Source organism: Paramormyrops kingsleyae, chromosome 19 (genome assembly GCF_048594095.1).
Source record: "Paramormyrops kingsleyae isolate MSU_618 chromosome 19, PKINGS_0.4, whole genome shotgun sequence".
NCBI classification, from domain to species: domain Eukaryota; kingdom Metazoa; phylum Chordata; class Actinopteri; order Osteoglossiformes; family Mormyridae; genus Paramormyrops; species Paramormyrops kingsleyae.
This window is the reverse complement of record NC_132815.1, coordinates 10230275-10244174: the sequence shown is the minus strand read 5'-3', so window position 1 is coordinate 10244174 and position 13900 is coordinate 10230275. Positions and strand designations below refer to the sequence as shown.

Sequence of the window (13900 nt, the reverse complement as noted above, 5' to 3'; positions counted from 1 at the left end):
TCCCAAGAAGACCCGTGAGTCCATTAAGCAAACAACACGTTTCCACTGTAACATAAAACAGCACACTTAAGAAATCATCGATGCAGATTTTAATGGCATTAAAAAGTTTAGGAGTACAAGATGCATGAACAAATGAAGTCGGACAGAGGATCCATAAGGAAAAGGAACCGGCTTCCTCCGGTCATTATAAAGTGTTGCACTCTGTCAAACTCCCTGGCATTGCGTCTGCTTGGTTAGAGTGTCTGATTATGGCGGTGTTCGGGGGTAAGATGTTTGGAATTCAACCTTTAAATAAGTCACATTTAACGACTGTTGTTTAGAATTATTATTCCTGATATATTTAAACTACATGTTTTTGTTAACGAAAGCTTGTTCTGCTTCTATCCAGAAATGGGCGTAATGCCCGAGATTGCGCAGGCTGTGGAGGAGATGGACTGGCTGTAAGTATGCATTTACTCACAGGAGGTGGCTACTGAATCACTTAGCATTTGATGAAATGTTAGAGAAGATAAACCCCGATTACCATGTAAAACCATACGTGCTGGATCACAAAAGTTTTCACCAAGCATGTTCATATAGATGGTTATGGTTAAACCGATATAGACCGCAAGGGATACGTAGCATCGGCCATATAGATAAGCATTATTCCTTGCAGTAAAGAAAATATGTAAGTTAATCCATACATGTAAAGTTAAAGTAACCATAAGTCACCATAGAGTCATTAATTGGCTTACTGTCTACAGGCTTCCCACAGATATTCAGGCAGAGTCCGTACCACTCATCTTGGGGGGTGGAGATGTGCTCATGGTGAGTTTTTACAAAGATCACTTTACGGTTATACAGTGTAGTGTGTATATATGTATGTATGTATATATGTCACACATACTACCGTTCAAAAGTTTGGGGTCATTTAGAAATTTCCTTGTTTTACATGAAAACATGCATGAAACAAATAGGAAATATAACTAAATAGGAAACAGTCATTGCCAAAGTTAGAAATAATCATTTTTGAAATAAAAACTTTGCTTTTGTCAAAGAGACCTCCATTTGCCGAGGTTCAGCCTTGTAGACCTTGGGCATTCTATATGTCAGTTTGCTGAAGTACTCTGACGAGATTTCACCCCGTGCTTCCTGAAGCATCTCCCACAAGCTGGATTGGCTTGGTGGGCATTTCTTACGTACAATTTGGTCAAGTTGCTCCCACAAGCAGCTCAATAGAGATCCAGTGACTGTGCTGGCCACTCCATTATACACAGAATACCAGCTGATTGCTCTTTCCCTAAATAGTATGTGCATAGTTTGAAGCTGTGTTTGGGTCATTATCCTGTGGTAGAATGAAACTGGCACCAATTAAGCACCGTCCACAGGGTATGGCATGGAGTTGCAGAATGGAGTGACAGTCTTCCTTCTTCAAGATCCCTTTTACCCAATACAAATCTCCCAGTTTGCCATCACCAATGCAGCCCCAGACCATCATATTGCCTCCACCATGCTTGACAGATGTCGTCAAGCTCTCCTCCAGCGTCTTTTCAATTGCATCTCACAAAATTTCTTTGTAATCCAAACACCACAATTTAAATTTGTCTATCCATAGCATTTTTTTCCATCTTCCTTTGTCCATCTCGGTCTTTACTTTTTATTGGCCGTTCTGAGATCTGGCTTTTTCTTTGCAATTCTGAAAGGCCAGCATCCCGGAGTTGCCTCTTCACTGTTGATGTTGGGACTGGTCTTTTGCAGGTACTATTTAATGAAGCTGCCAGTTTAAGACCTATGATACGTCTAATTTTCCATCTACACACTCTAATGTATTTATCCTCTCGCCTAGTTGTGCACCAGGGCCTCCCTCTCCTCTTTCTGTTTTGGTTAGATGCAGTTTGCACTGCTTTGTGAAGGGAGTAGTGCACAGCACTGTATGAGATCTTCAGTTTCCTGCCAATTTCTTGTATGGAATAGCCTTCATTTCTCAGAACAACAAGAGACTGAGGAGTTTCAGAAGAAAGTTCTTTTGTTTGTGACCATTTTGAGCTTGAAATCGAACTCACAATTGCTGATGCTCCAGAAACTGAACTAGTCCAAAGAAGGCCAGTTTTATTGGTTCTTTAATCAGTACAACAATTTTCATCTGTGCTAATATACCTGCAATGGAGCTTTCTAAAGATCAATGAACCTTTTAAAATGATAAACTTGCATTAGCAAACACAACATTCCACTGGAACACAGGACTAATTGTTGCTGATAATGGACCTAGACATTCCATTAAAAAGCAGCCGTTTCCAGCTATTAATAGTTGTTTACAACATTAACAATGCCTACACTGTATTTCTGATCAATCTGATGTTGTTTTAATGGACAAAAAACTTTTTTCCCCCAAAAGCAATGAAATTTGTAAGTGACCCCAAACTTTTGAACAGTGGTTTTTATATCATTTATATATATATATATATATATATATATATATGAAATATATGAAATGGCTGAGTTTCCATTAGGGAGAGGTTTGGGAACCAAAGATATCAGTAACTTTTTAGACGCCAGAAGAAATTCTTGTTTATTTTTTAATGTGTTACTTTAGCTTTAAATTGTGCATTTTTTTATACATTTGCTTTGACTGTATATAGTCAAATATACATGCATTCATCCCTGACTTCCTGATTTGTTTGTGTTCTTAGGCTGCAGAGACCGGTAGTGGGAAAACAGGAGTAAGTACAAACGATTCATTCTAAGTATTTTCCATCCATCCATCCATCCATTTTCTCCCGCTTATCCGAGGTCGGGTCGCGGGGGCAGCAGTCTCAGCAGGGAAACCCAGACTTCCCTCTCCCTGGCCACTTCCTCCAGCTCCTCTGGGGGAATCCCGAGGCGTTCCCAGGCCAGCCGAGAGACATAGTCCCTCCAGCGTGTCCTGGGTCTTCCCCGGGGCCTCCTCCCAGTGGGACATGCCCGGAACACCTCACCAGGGAGGCGCCCAGGAGGCATCCTAATCAGATGCCCGAGCCACCTCATCTGACTCCTCTCAATGCGGAGGAGCAGCGGCTCTACTCTGAGTCCCTCCCGAATGACCGAGCTCCTCACCCTATCTCTAAGGGAGAGCCCAGCCACCCTGCGGAGGAAACTCATTTCGGCCGCTTGCACTCGCGATCTCGTTCTTTCGGTCACTACCCACAGCTCGTGACCATAGGTGAGGGTAGGATCGTAGATCGACTGGTAAATCGAGAGCTTCGCCTTTTGGCTCAGCTCCTTCTTTACCATGACAGACCGATGCAGCGCCCGCATCACTGCGGACGCCGCACCGATCCGCCTGTCGACCTCCCGCTCCATCGTCCCCCCACTCGTGAACAAGACCCCGAGATACTTAAACTCCTCCACTTGGGGAAGGATCCCATCCCCGACCCGGAGAGAGCATTCTACCCTTTTCCGGCTGAGGACCATGGTCTCGGATTTGGAGGTGCTGATTCTCATCCCAGCCGCTTCACACTCGGCTGCGAACTGTCCCAGCGAGAGCCGAAGGTCACGGTCTGATGAGGCCAACAGGACCACATCATCTGCAAAAAGCAGAGACCTAATCCTGAGGTCACCAAACCGGACACCCTCAACACCCTGGCTGCGCCTAGAAATTCTGTCCATAAAAGTTATGAACAGAATCGGTGACAAAGGACAGCCCTGACGGAGTCCAACCCTCACCGGAAACAAGTCCGACTTATTGCCGCTCATGCGGACCAGACTCTGGCACCGGTCATACAGGGACCGAACAGCCCTTAAAAGGAAGCCCGGCACCCCATATTCCCGGAGCACCCTCCACAGGACTCCTCGAGGGACACGGTCGAATGCCTTCTCCAAGTCCACAAAACACATGTAGACTGGTTGGGCAAACTCCCATGAACCCTCCAGAACCCCGCGGAGAGTATAGAGCTGGTCCACTGTTCTACGGCCGGGGCGAAAACCACACTGCTCCTCCTGAATCCGAGGTTCGACAATCCGGCGGACCCTCCTCTCCAGAACCCCCGAATAGACCTTACCAGGGAGGCTGAGGAGTGTGATCCCCCTATAGTTGGAGCACACCCTCTGGTCCCCTTTCTTGAAGAGGGGGACCACCACCCCGGTCTGCCAGTCCAGAGGCACTGCCCCCGATGTCCACGCGATGCTGCAGATGCGTGTCAACCAAGACTGCCCTACAGCATCCAGAGCCTTCAGGAACTCTGGGCGGATCTCATCCACCCCCGGGGCTCGGCCACCGAGGAGCTTTTTAACCACCTCAGCGACCTCCGCCCCCGAGATAGGGGAGTCCACACCCAAGTCCCCATACTCTGCTTCCACATCGGAAGGCGTGTCGGTGGGATTGAGGAGGTCTTCGAAGTATTCCTTCCACCGACCCAAAACGTCCCGGGTTGAGGTCAGCAGCACCCCATCCCCACCATAAACAGTGTTGATGTTGCACCGCTTTCCCACCCGGAGCCGCCGGATGGTGGACCAGAATCGCCTCGAAGCCGTCCGGAAGTCGTTTTCCATGGCCTCACCAAACTCCTCCCAAACCCGAGTTTTTGCCTCAGCGACCGCCGAAGCCGCATCCCGCTTGGCCTGCCGGTACCCGTCAGCTGCCTCTGCAGTCCCACAGGCTAAATAGGCCCGATAGGACTCCTTCTTCAGCTTGACGGCATCCCTCACCACTGGTGTCCACCAGCGGGTTCGCGGATTGCCGCCGCGACAGGCACCGACTACCTTACGGCCACAGCTCCGGTCAGCCGCCTCCACAATGGAGGCGCGGAACATGGCCCATTCGGACTCAATGTCCCCCGCCTCCCCCGGGACATGGGAAAAGTTCTGCCGGAGGTAGGAGTTGAAACTCCTCCTGACAGGGGATTCAGCCAGACGTTCCCAGCAGACCCTCACTATACGCTTGGGCCTGCCAGGCCTGGCCGGCTTCCTCCCCCACCAGCGGAGCCAACCCACCACCAGGTAGTGATCAGTTGACAGCTCCGCCCCTCTCTTCACCCGAGTGTCCAAGACATGCGGCCGCAAGTCCGACGACACGACTACAAAGTCGATCATCGAACTGCGGCCTAGGGTGTCCTGGTGCCAAGTGCACATATGAACACCCTTATGCCTGAACATGGTGTTCATTATGGACAATCCGTGGCGAGCACAGAAGTCCAACAACAGAACACCACTCGGGTTCAGATCGGGGGGGCCGTTCCTCCCAATCACGCCACTCCAGGTCTCACTGTCATTGCCCACGTGAGCATTGAAGTCCCCTAGCAGAACAAGAGAGTCCCCAGAAGGAATGCTCTCCAACACCCCTTCCAGAGACTCTAAAAAGGGTGGGTACTCTGAACTGCCGCTCGGCGCATAAGCGCAAACAACAGTCAGAACCCGTCCCCCCACCCGAAGGCGAAGGGAGGCTACCCTCTTGTCCACCGCGGTAAACCCCAATGTTGCCGCATCCGGGCAAGGGAAAACGTGTTTCCAAAATCTTTTTCATCATATGGGGTCTTTTGAGCCGAACTTTGTCTGGTTCCTCACCCCGGACCTGTTTGCCTTGGGTGACCCTACCAGGGGCATAAAGCCCCGGGCAACTTAGCTCCTGGGATCACTGGAACACGCAAACCCCTCCACCACGATAAGGTGTCGGCTCCAGGAGGGTATTTTTACTACCATGAAATAATTATAAACTGTTTAAGCGCCATAGTACCACCATTGTACCTATGGGCATTTAGCTTTGTGCATTACATATTACATGAGCGTAATTGTTTGTAGATGTGTATGTTTAGCTGAATTTCTTTGGCAAACCTCATTATATTCGCATCTCTTTTAGCATTTAGTGACCTAGACGTCACTGAGGTTTAATAACTGCCTCCTCTTCTCCCAAAGTGCTTCACCTTCAGTACTTCGCTTTCTTTTTAAAGGCCTTCAGCATTCCTGTGATACAGATTGTGTACGAGACCCTGAAGGACCAGCAGGAGGGCAAGAAGGGAAAAGCGACGGTAAAGACAGGAGGCTCCGGTATGTGTCGCTGTAGCGTATGTCTGCACCGCCTCAGAATGGCATGAAGATCTTCTGTTAGTTAGAGTAAAAACATACCTCTGCCATTTCCAGTGTTGACCAAGTGGCAGATGAACCCTTATGACAGAAGCCCAGCTTTTGGTAAGTACTTTAGCAAAAAGAAAAATCACATCAGGAACATTATAATCTCTAAAATAAGCTTCCCATTACTATGTTATTTTAAATTAGACACCTAAGTCTTAATTGTGTGAGTGTGACCTTCTGGATAAGAACAGGAATGTCAAGGGACAAAAATATTCCTTATTACTTTAACCTACTGAATGAACTTCGGAACATTAATTGACTACTTAAATTAACTTCGGTGCTTTAGTACTTAATTTGACCAGCTGTTCCCTAGTTAACCCGCTGCTGCACCAGCACGCTGCAAATTCGCAAGGCGGTGGCTGTTCCTCCCAGATGTCTTTTCGAAGCCTCTGTCCTTGACTTGCCTTGCAGCGATCAGCGCAGACGGCTTGTGCTGCCAGAGCCGAGAGGTGAAGGAGTGGCACGGCTGCCGCACGACCAGGGCCGTCACCAAGGGTATGGGAAGCGGAACCTAGAAATGTCTATTGCGGTGTTTCCCCATCCGGTTCTGGGGAACCTACAGACAGTACGCGCTTTTGGCAGAAACGTGGACTGTCTGGCAGGGAGCAGAAACGTGGACCATTTGCGGGTCCCAGAGGACCGGGTTGGTAAACACTGGTCTAATGCATGGGCCCTTTGCTGTATTCTGCCCAGCAGGGGGAGCTCTTGCATTTTTGCTGAGTGGTGTCTGTATATAGCAGGGCTATTCGAATCACGGTCCTCGAGGTCCGAGTACTGCTGGTTTTCCAGCCTTCCTTTACCCGTGAGACAGGTGTGAAGCCTCTGTGACCAATCAGAATTAGTAATTATTTAACTAACTACCTGGGAGAACTGAAAAAAAGGCCTGGATTTGGAATCGAGGTCCAGATTTGAAGAGCCCTGGTATATAGCATCTCAAGCAAAGAACTGAAGTGTATGTTAAGAACTGTCTTTACCAGGACTTGTTAATTATGATAAAGTACCTTTCTTATGGGAACAGAATTAGTCCCTTGTTGGAATGTGAGGCTCCATTCCCAGTTTTAGTTTCTCTGAATGCAGCAGGAAAATCAGCGTAACATTTGACTAAAAGTGTCCCTCGTCCCAACAGGGAAGTACTACTATGAAGTCTCCTGTCATGACCAAGGTCTCTGTCGGGTGGGCTGGTCCACTGGACAGGCTTCTCTGGATTTGGGTGAGCTTCTGAAAAGGTCGCAGCATTATTCACTGTTTGAGGGATGTGCCCCCATGTCGATCTGTTAACTCTCGCGCCCATTTTCATCATTATTGGCATCTTCGCCGCCAGGCACTGACCGGAACGGATTTGGATTTGGAGGAACTGGGAAGAAATCCCATAACAAACAGTTTGACAGCTATGGAGAGGTAGGCGTTCACTTCACTTGTCAGTGTCTCAAAATGATTTTTCACTGAAACTCAAATCATTATCGGTGATGTTTTTTGTTTCCTGCAGGAATTCACTATGCATGATGTCATAGGTTGCTACTTGGACCTCGACAACGGACATGTTTCATTTTCCAAAAATGGTGCGTGAAGCTTATTAGTTTGCGTTTTACAGATGAATTCCACTTTCCTGAGAATCTTCTGCTAGCTTGACTGCATCGTGATGGTTTTCGCCTAACAGGGAAGGATTTGGGTCTGGCCTTTGAGATCCCGCAGAACCTGAGGAATCAGCCATTCTTTGCATCATGTGTACTAAAGGTAAGCATGTCCTTTGATATGCCTTAATACCGTCAGGGGAGGGAAAATATTCATTGTATTAATGTTAAAGCTTTAGGAGTTTAATATTGCTTACTGGCCCCCCTGTAACAGAATGCCGAACTTCAGTTTAACTTTGGTGGGGAGAGCTTCAAAAATCCCCCGAAACAAGGTTTCAACGCACTTGACAAGGCACCTGAGGGACATGTTACAAAGTCTACCAAGACCGGTAGGCCGTTAATCAGTCTTTGTTTTAGCTGCTGTCGCCTGCGTCTGCGTTTGTGTATCAGTGTGTGCGTTTTCTCGTAGGTACTGCGCAGGTGAGTCAGGTGAAAGACATGAGCAACGCCCCCAAGGCTCTGATCATCGAGCCGTCCAAAGAGCTGGCCGAACAAACCCTTAACAACGTAAATCAGTTCAAGAAGTATGTCAACAGCCCTAAAGTGAGGTGAGTGACTCGGCAATCCCGAGGCATCGCTCGAGGCATCGCTCGAGGCATCGCTATGGCAACGTGCTCGTGGTATGCCGGGAGTAACGCTGGCTGTCTTTCCAGGGAACTCTTGGTCATTGGAGGCGTGGCTGCAAAAGAGCAGCTCTCCGTTCTAGAACAAGGGGTTAGTAGTTCGTCGGTGATCCTTGTCATTGTGGCAGTTGTAGAAGCTTCCATTTTTGTGAGATTTTACTCTGGAGAAATTGCGATGTCCATCAGCGCGAGTGCGAAGTCAACTTGCGCTCTTCTAACCGCGGGCGCCCGTTCTTCCCCCGTCCGTCGCGGCAGGTCGACATCGTCGTCGGGACACCCGGCCGACTGGACGACTTGATCTCCACTGGAAAGCTGAACCTGTCCCAAGTCCGGTTCCTGGTGCTGGACGAATGCGTGCGTATGGACTCCCGCGTCGTACGGATTCCGGCACCGCTTGGGGTCCGCCCTCCTTCCTTAGGCTTTTATTTCCCTTCCCGTTCTCAGGACGGACTGCTCAGCGCTGGATACCTGGACTTCATCATGAGGATCTACAATCAGATCCCGCAGGTCACGTCTGATGGGAAGAGATTGCAGGTAGAAACTTCTTTAGTTTGGCTCCTGTCCTTTTCATTTCTCCTTTAACGCTGTATATTGCATCACTTTTTCCACTTGCGTTTTTACCGTACAGACTTTGGGATGTGGGTCCCTCGCAAGCCTGCATGTTGTCAGTCCAGCAGAGGTGCTGGGGTACCTGCCTTCAGACTATCTCCTTAAAATATATCAGGGCCCCAGTTTTGGGCTTTACCTTCCCTCATACCTATCTGGGATGTTCGAGTGAATAGAAGAAAGCATGAATATCACAAAGGCACTAATGGGGTTCGGGTCTCTCCTCCCCCCCCCCCCCAGGTGATCGTTTGCTCGGCCACCCTGCACTCATTTGACGTGAAGAAGCTCTCCGAGAAGATCATGCACTTCCCCACCTGGGTGGACCTGAAGGGGGAGGACTCCGTCCCCGAGACCGTGCACCACGTGGTGGTCCTCGTCAACCCCAAGACGGACCGCACCTGGGAGAAGCTGGGGCAGAACCACATCCAGGTAGGCACGCTTGCCCGCCGATGTGATCCTCTCCGCCGGCGGTCCGTATTGGCTGGTGACTGGGAGGACTGGGGGGCGAGTGTGAGAGAGAGAGAGAGAGAGAGAGAGATGACGTCAGGGGAGATGGACACTTAGAGTGATGGGAAGTCTGCATTTGGATTGATGTGGAAAATATTGCGTAAAGTTTAAACACCATATTTATAATGCATATTGGAGATATTACAGATTTTTACAGTTTTAGGGGGAGGGTGCATTCTTACTTTTTTTTTTTTTTTTTTATATATAAATAAACTAATATCTGCATGTTTTGTCTCTTGCAGACAGACGAAGTGCACGCCAAAGATAACACGCGGCCTGGCGCGCACACACCAGGTTAGTGACTGCTGGGGGGGTGCCACGTGGTAGGGTGATCTCCCCACAGTGAGACCCAGCCATGTGACTTACCGCCTCGCTCCGCAGAAATGTTGTCCGAAGCCATCAAGGTCCTGAAAGGTGATTATACCCTCAAGGCCATCAAGGAGCACAAGATGGACCAAGCCATCATTTTCTGCCGCACCAAGATCGACTGTGACAACATGGAGCAGTACTTCATCAAACATGGGGGAGGTAAGGGGGGGGGGCTTGTTGTGACCGTGCGGCTGCAGTGTTTGGGATTGAATGACACTTACGCCGATGCGTGTCTCTTTGCAGGACCAGAGAAGAAGGGGCACCAGTTCTCCTGTGTTTGTTTACACGGCGACAGGAAGCCCAACGAGAGGAAGTACAACCTGGAGCGCTTTAAGGTGCCGCCCCCGTCCCGCTCGTGTCCCGTTACGACCTCCCACGCCCCCCCCGTTAGACGATGCGTGTCGACGTACTTGTGTTTACGTGCTTTCAGAGGCGTGAGGTGAAGTTCCTCATCTGCACGGACGTGGCGGCCAGGGGGATCGATGTCCGCGGCGTGCCTTATGGTAACATGGGGGGCCTCTGCTCCTACTCTCTCCTACCGTCCTTCACTCATGTTTAAAGATCCTGGAAGCTCTTTGATGAAGCACTGTAGTTTGCCAGCCTGGTAACTGCATCCTCTGAGTCAGTTTTTGCAAGTTTGCTATTAATGAGTGAAATGTAACTGCAAACAGGCTCGTTTAAAACAATTAAGATTCATTTTTTAGGACAGCGTTTCTTGACCCAGGGCTTGGAGATCACCAGAATAGGCACATTTTTGCTCCCTCCCAGCTCTCAACATAGTTGTATTTGGTGTTTCTGATCCCTTGATTGTTGGTTATTTTATTATTATTTATTGCTGTACAGCACTTTGGTCAGCAATAGCTGTGTTTTAAATGTGCTTTTATAAATAATTTTTACTTACTTGGTATGCTGGAAGCTGGGAGGGAGGAAAAATGTGCCTATTCTGGTGATCTCCAAGCAATGGGTTAAGAAACACTGCCTTAACACGTATGCTGAAAAGAAGGTGGATGCACTGTGCTCACTTGTCACTCTGTTTCAGTCATCAACGTGACCCTGCCAGACGAGAAGCAGAACTACGTTCATCGCATCGGCCGTGTCGGGCGGGCCGAACGGTAGTGCTCCATCACAGTGACGTCTACGTCAGTGGCGTTTGGCCTCAATAACCAAAGATGGATGCTTTAAAGCTTTTCTTGTGTTTTTGTTTTCTTTAGGATGGGTCTGGCCATTTCTTTCGTAGCCACAGAGAAAGAAAAGGTAAGAAAAAATAATGACCAATTAATAAAAAATAAAACAACTCTTGAATAACACTGGCGAGTGTTACAGGCATGTCATGTGACCCCAGGCTCTACAGTGTTAATGTGAGCATATTCGCATCGGTGAGGCTGTTAGCATTGCTTTGCTTTGCCGCATCCTTTTGACCTTGCTTGGCACTCAAAGACAGATGAAATAATGAAAGTATAACCTTCATATTAAAATAAATGAGGAAAATTGGTGTGGGATTATTTCTAGCCAAAAAGGGAAAACTAAGTGTTTTAAATAAATATGTTTAAAATATGACATACAGGTTAAGATGATGAGACATCGAATGTTCAGTATGCAGAGGTACTGGTAATTGCATGTAAATATTTTCACAATGTCAGGATTAATATTGAGGTGGGGGGTGACTAAATGCAGTGAAGGCTGAGAATGTGCAATTTGAGATGTATATCTGAGGAGACGACTCCTTCGCACCTGATGCCTGACATGAAATATGTGTAAAATTCAGAGGCCTGGGGTAAGGAGGTCATGTGTGTAAACTGAGCCGATTCTCCTCGTGGGCTCAGCGGCAGCAAGGGACGCCTGGACGGGAACACACACCCTTAGGTAGTCCGTGTCACTTGCTCATGTTTCACAACATGAAGCAGCAAGTGAAACATACACTGGACATGTTAGCTGAAACTAGCGCTTCTCAGTCACTTCCTTAAGGACTCCCTGACATTCCACGTTTCTGCTCCCTCCCTGTTCCCAACATGCCTGTAGCAGCTATTTGCTGGATGGTGTGGTTCACATGTGCTGATCGCTAGGAGGGAGCAAAAATATGGACTGCATGGATATTTTCGCTGGTTTAATGTCTCTACCTATAAAATGAACACCGTAAACTGTGTGGCTGGCGTGTAAACGGAGGAACCTTGATGACGCTTTATATCAGAATCCTTCCATGCATAAGATCTGATGAAATCCAAACTGTGTGCAGGTGTGGTACCACGTGTGCCAGAACCGAGGCCGAGGATGCTACAACACACGCCTGAAGGAGAATGGCGGCTGTACCATCTGGTACAACGAGAAGGAGGTGAGAGATTTAAAAGGAAGCCAGTATCCCCCCCCCCCCCCCGTGGCGGCTGAGCCATGGTCTGTCCCAGTTGCTGATCAGGTCCAATCGCACCCGCTGTCTTGTAGCTCCTGGGTGATATTGAGGACCATTTGAACTGCATCATCACACAGTGTGAGCCCGACATCAAGGTGCCGTTGGACGAGTTTGATGGGAAGGTCACGTACGGCCAGAGGAGGGCCGCTGGAGGTGGGATCTCCATCAGGCTCATGAGAACGTGTAACATCTTCACTAACGTTACAAATGCGTGGTGCTTACAGTCAGCCATCACTTATCCTTTAACTCCTTCACTAATTAAACCTCATAGTATCCGTGACTGATTTACTTTAGTCTGCTTATACACTTAATGTTTTATCATAATAAATACAGAGGCCGTGATCCTCAGTGGATGCTGTTTTGATAATGGCTCCTTCTATAGTAGCCTTGGGCTCTCTTGCATGACTCCGCCCACTTGCTGTGTTACGTATGTGAGCTTGGTGAAGGATCTCACCCCGTGAACGGTCTTGCCCCCCCCACCCCCAACAGGTGGACAGTACAAGGGTCACGTGGAGGCTCTGGCCCCCACGGTACAGGAACTGGCCGCCCTGGAGAAAGAGGCCCAGACCTCCTTCCTGCACCTTGGCTACCTGCCCAACCAGCTGTTCAGATCCTTTTAGATGGCAGCAGGCGTCTCACAGAACACTAACGGACATCACAGGAGCTTCTGGGTGTAATTATGGCCGTGGTAAAATTACACTTTAGATTTAAAGCAAACATTTAAGTATGGTTTGAATTTCTGTATTCCTATAACAGAAAGCTCAAATCATTAACGCATGTCACTGGAACATCTGGAAAAATGAAATGAAATAAAAAAGCAGTAGCTGATCTCGTGCTGTCTTTCATTTCCAAAAATCTCTCAGGAACTGCTAAAGCCAAATAATGGATATGCTGTAGATGAGTATGGGAATGGTTTGCAGCACTGACGCTGGTGGTCCTGCAATTTTACTTAACTGTCTGTAGGTGTCACCACTGTACCTTGTGATCTGTGGGATGTGGATGGATTGTCTGTGTGGTTGAGATGATGGGGTAGGATAGTGTAGTAATACTGAGGGGGGAGGGAAGGCCTGTGACCAAGGGTGACATCCAGCATTTTAATGTTTATACCCATCAGATGTGTATTGACAAGCTTCCACAGAAACTCCGTGATGGCAAACAGAGCAGATGCTGTGTAAACTGTAGTCTCACATTGGTGCTCCTTGTAAGGGGGGGGGGGTGTTGCACATGTCAGCCTTTGGTAGTTTATCCATAAAAGGGTCACACTGTCTGTGTGGGTCTCTAATTTCCTTTATTAAAGAAAGGGTGTAGAACATAGTGTAATGTGTAATTCAGCTTGTGTGTGTGTGTTGCACACATATATACACACACACACAACTCCGCAAAAGTCGAAGGCAGTCGGCAAAACTTTCTTCTGTTCTCCAGAAAGGTATTAATATCTTGCTTAATGGCTAGATGAACTCCGCTTCAGCCCCTAAATCTCCCTTCAGCGGCACCTCAGCCTTTCCGTTTACTCGGTCAATTGAGATCGGTGTACAAACGTAATTAGTGAAATAATTTGATGAGAAATTAATTAGCCAAACGTGATAGGCCAGGGGTCAAGTCAGCAGATATATCTGTATATAGGATGGTGCCTATAATTCCTGGGGTGACAGGAGGAGACGTTCTTACTACGCTGACAC

At 48.1% G+C, this 13900-nt stretch overlaps 1 protein-coding gene across 1 annotated transcript; it reads left to right on the top strand.

Annotated features, from left to right (window-relative positions):
• The first annotated feature begins 86 nt into the window (after nucleotides 1-86).
• On the top strand, nucleotides 87-13049 carry ddx1 (DEAD (Asp-Glu-Ala-Asp) box helicase 1). The gene is made up of 26 exons (XM_023836288.2): nucleotides 87-264; nucleotides 389-440; nucleotides 744-807; nucleotides 2670-2699; nucleotides 5901-5997; nucleotides 6091-6138; nucleotides 6493-6576; nucleotides 7208-7291; nucleotides 7403-7479; nucleotides 7568-7640; nucleotides 7739-7815; nucleotides 7927-8041; nucleotides 8122-8260; nucleotides 8366-8426; nucleotides 8591-8689; nucleotides 8780-8869; nucleotides 9182-9370; nucleotides 9691-9742; nucleotides 9830-9976; nucleotides 10061-10152; nucleotides 10248-10320; nucleotides 10857-10929; nucleotides 11029-11071; nucleotides 12051-12146; nucleotides 12254-12374; nucleotides 12711-13049. The coding sequence occupies exons 1-26, from the start codon at nucleotides 249-251 to the stop codon at nucleotides 12839-12841; spliced, it is 2223 nt and encodes a 740-aa protein (XP_023692056.1). The 5' UTR covers nucleotides 87-248; the 3' UTR covers nucleotides 12842-13049.
• Nucleotides 13050-13900: the final 851 nt, after the last annotated feature.

Bases quoted from the DNA above. Each gene is read 5' to 3' on its own strand.
- ddx1 (XM_023836288.2), top strand. The intron at 441-743 runs GTAAGTATGCAT...TACTGTCTACAG, and splicing joins GTGGAGGAGATGGACTGGCT to GCTTCCCACAGATATTCAGG. The intron at 11,072-12,050 runs GTAAGAAAAAAT...AACTGTGTGCAG, and splicing joins TAGCCACAGAGAAAGAAAAG to GTGTGGTACCACGTGTGCCA.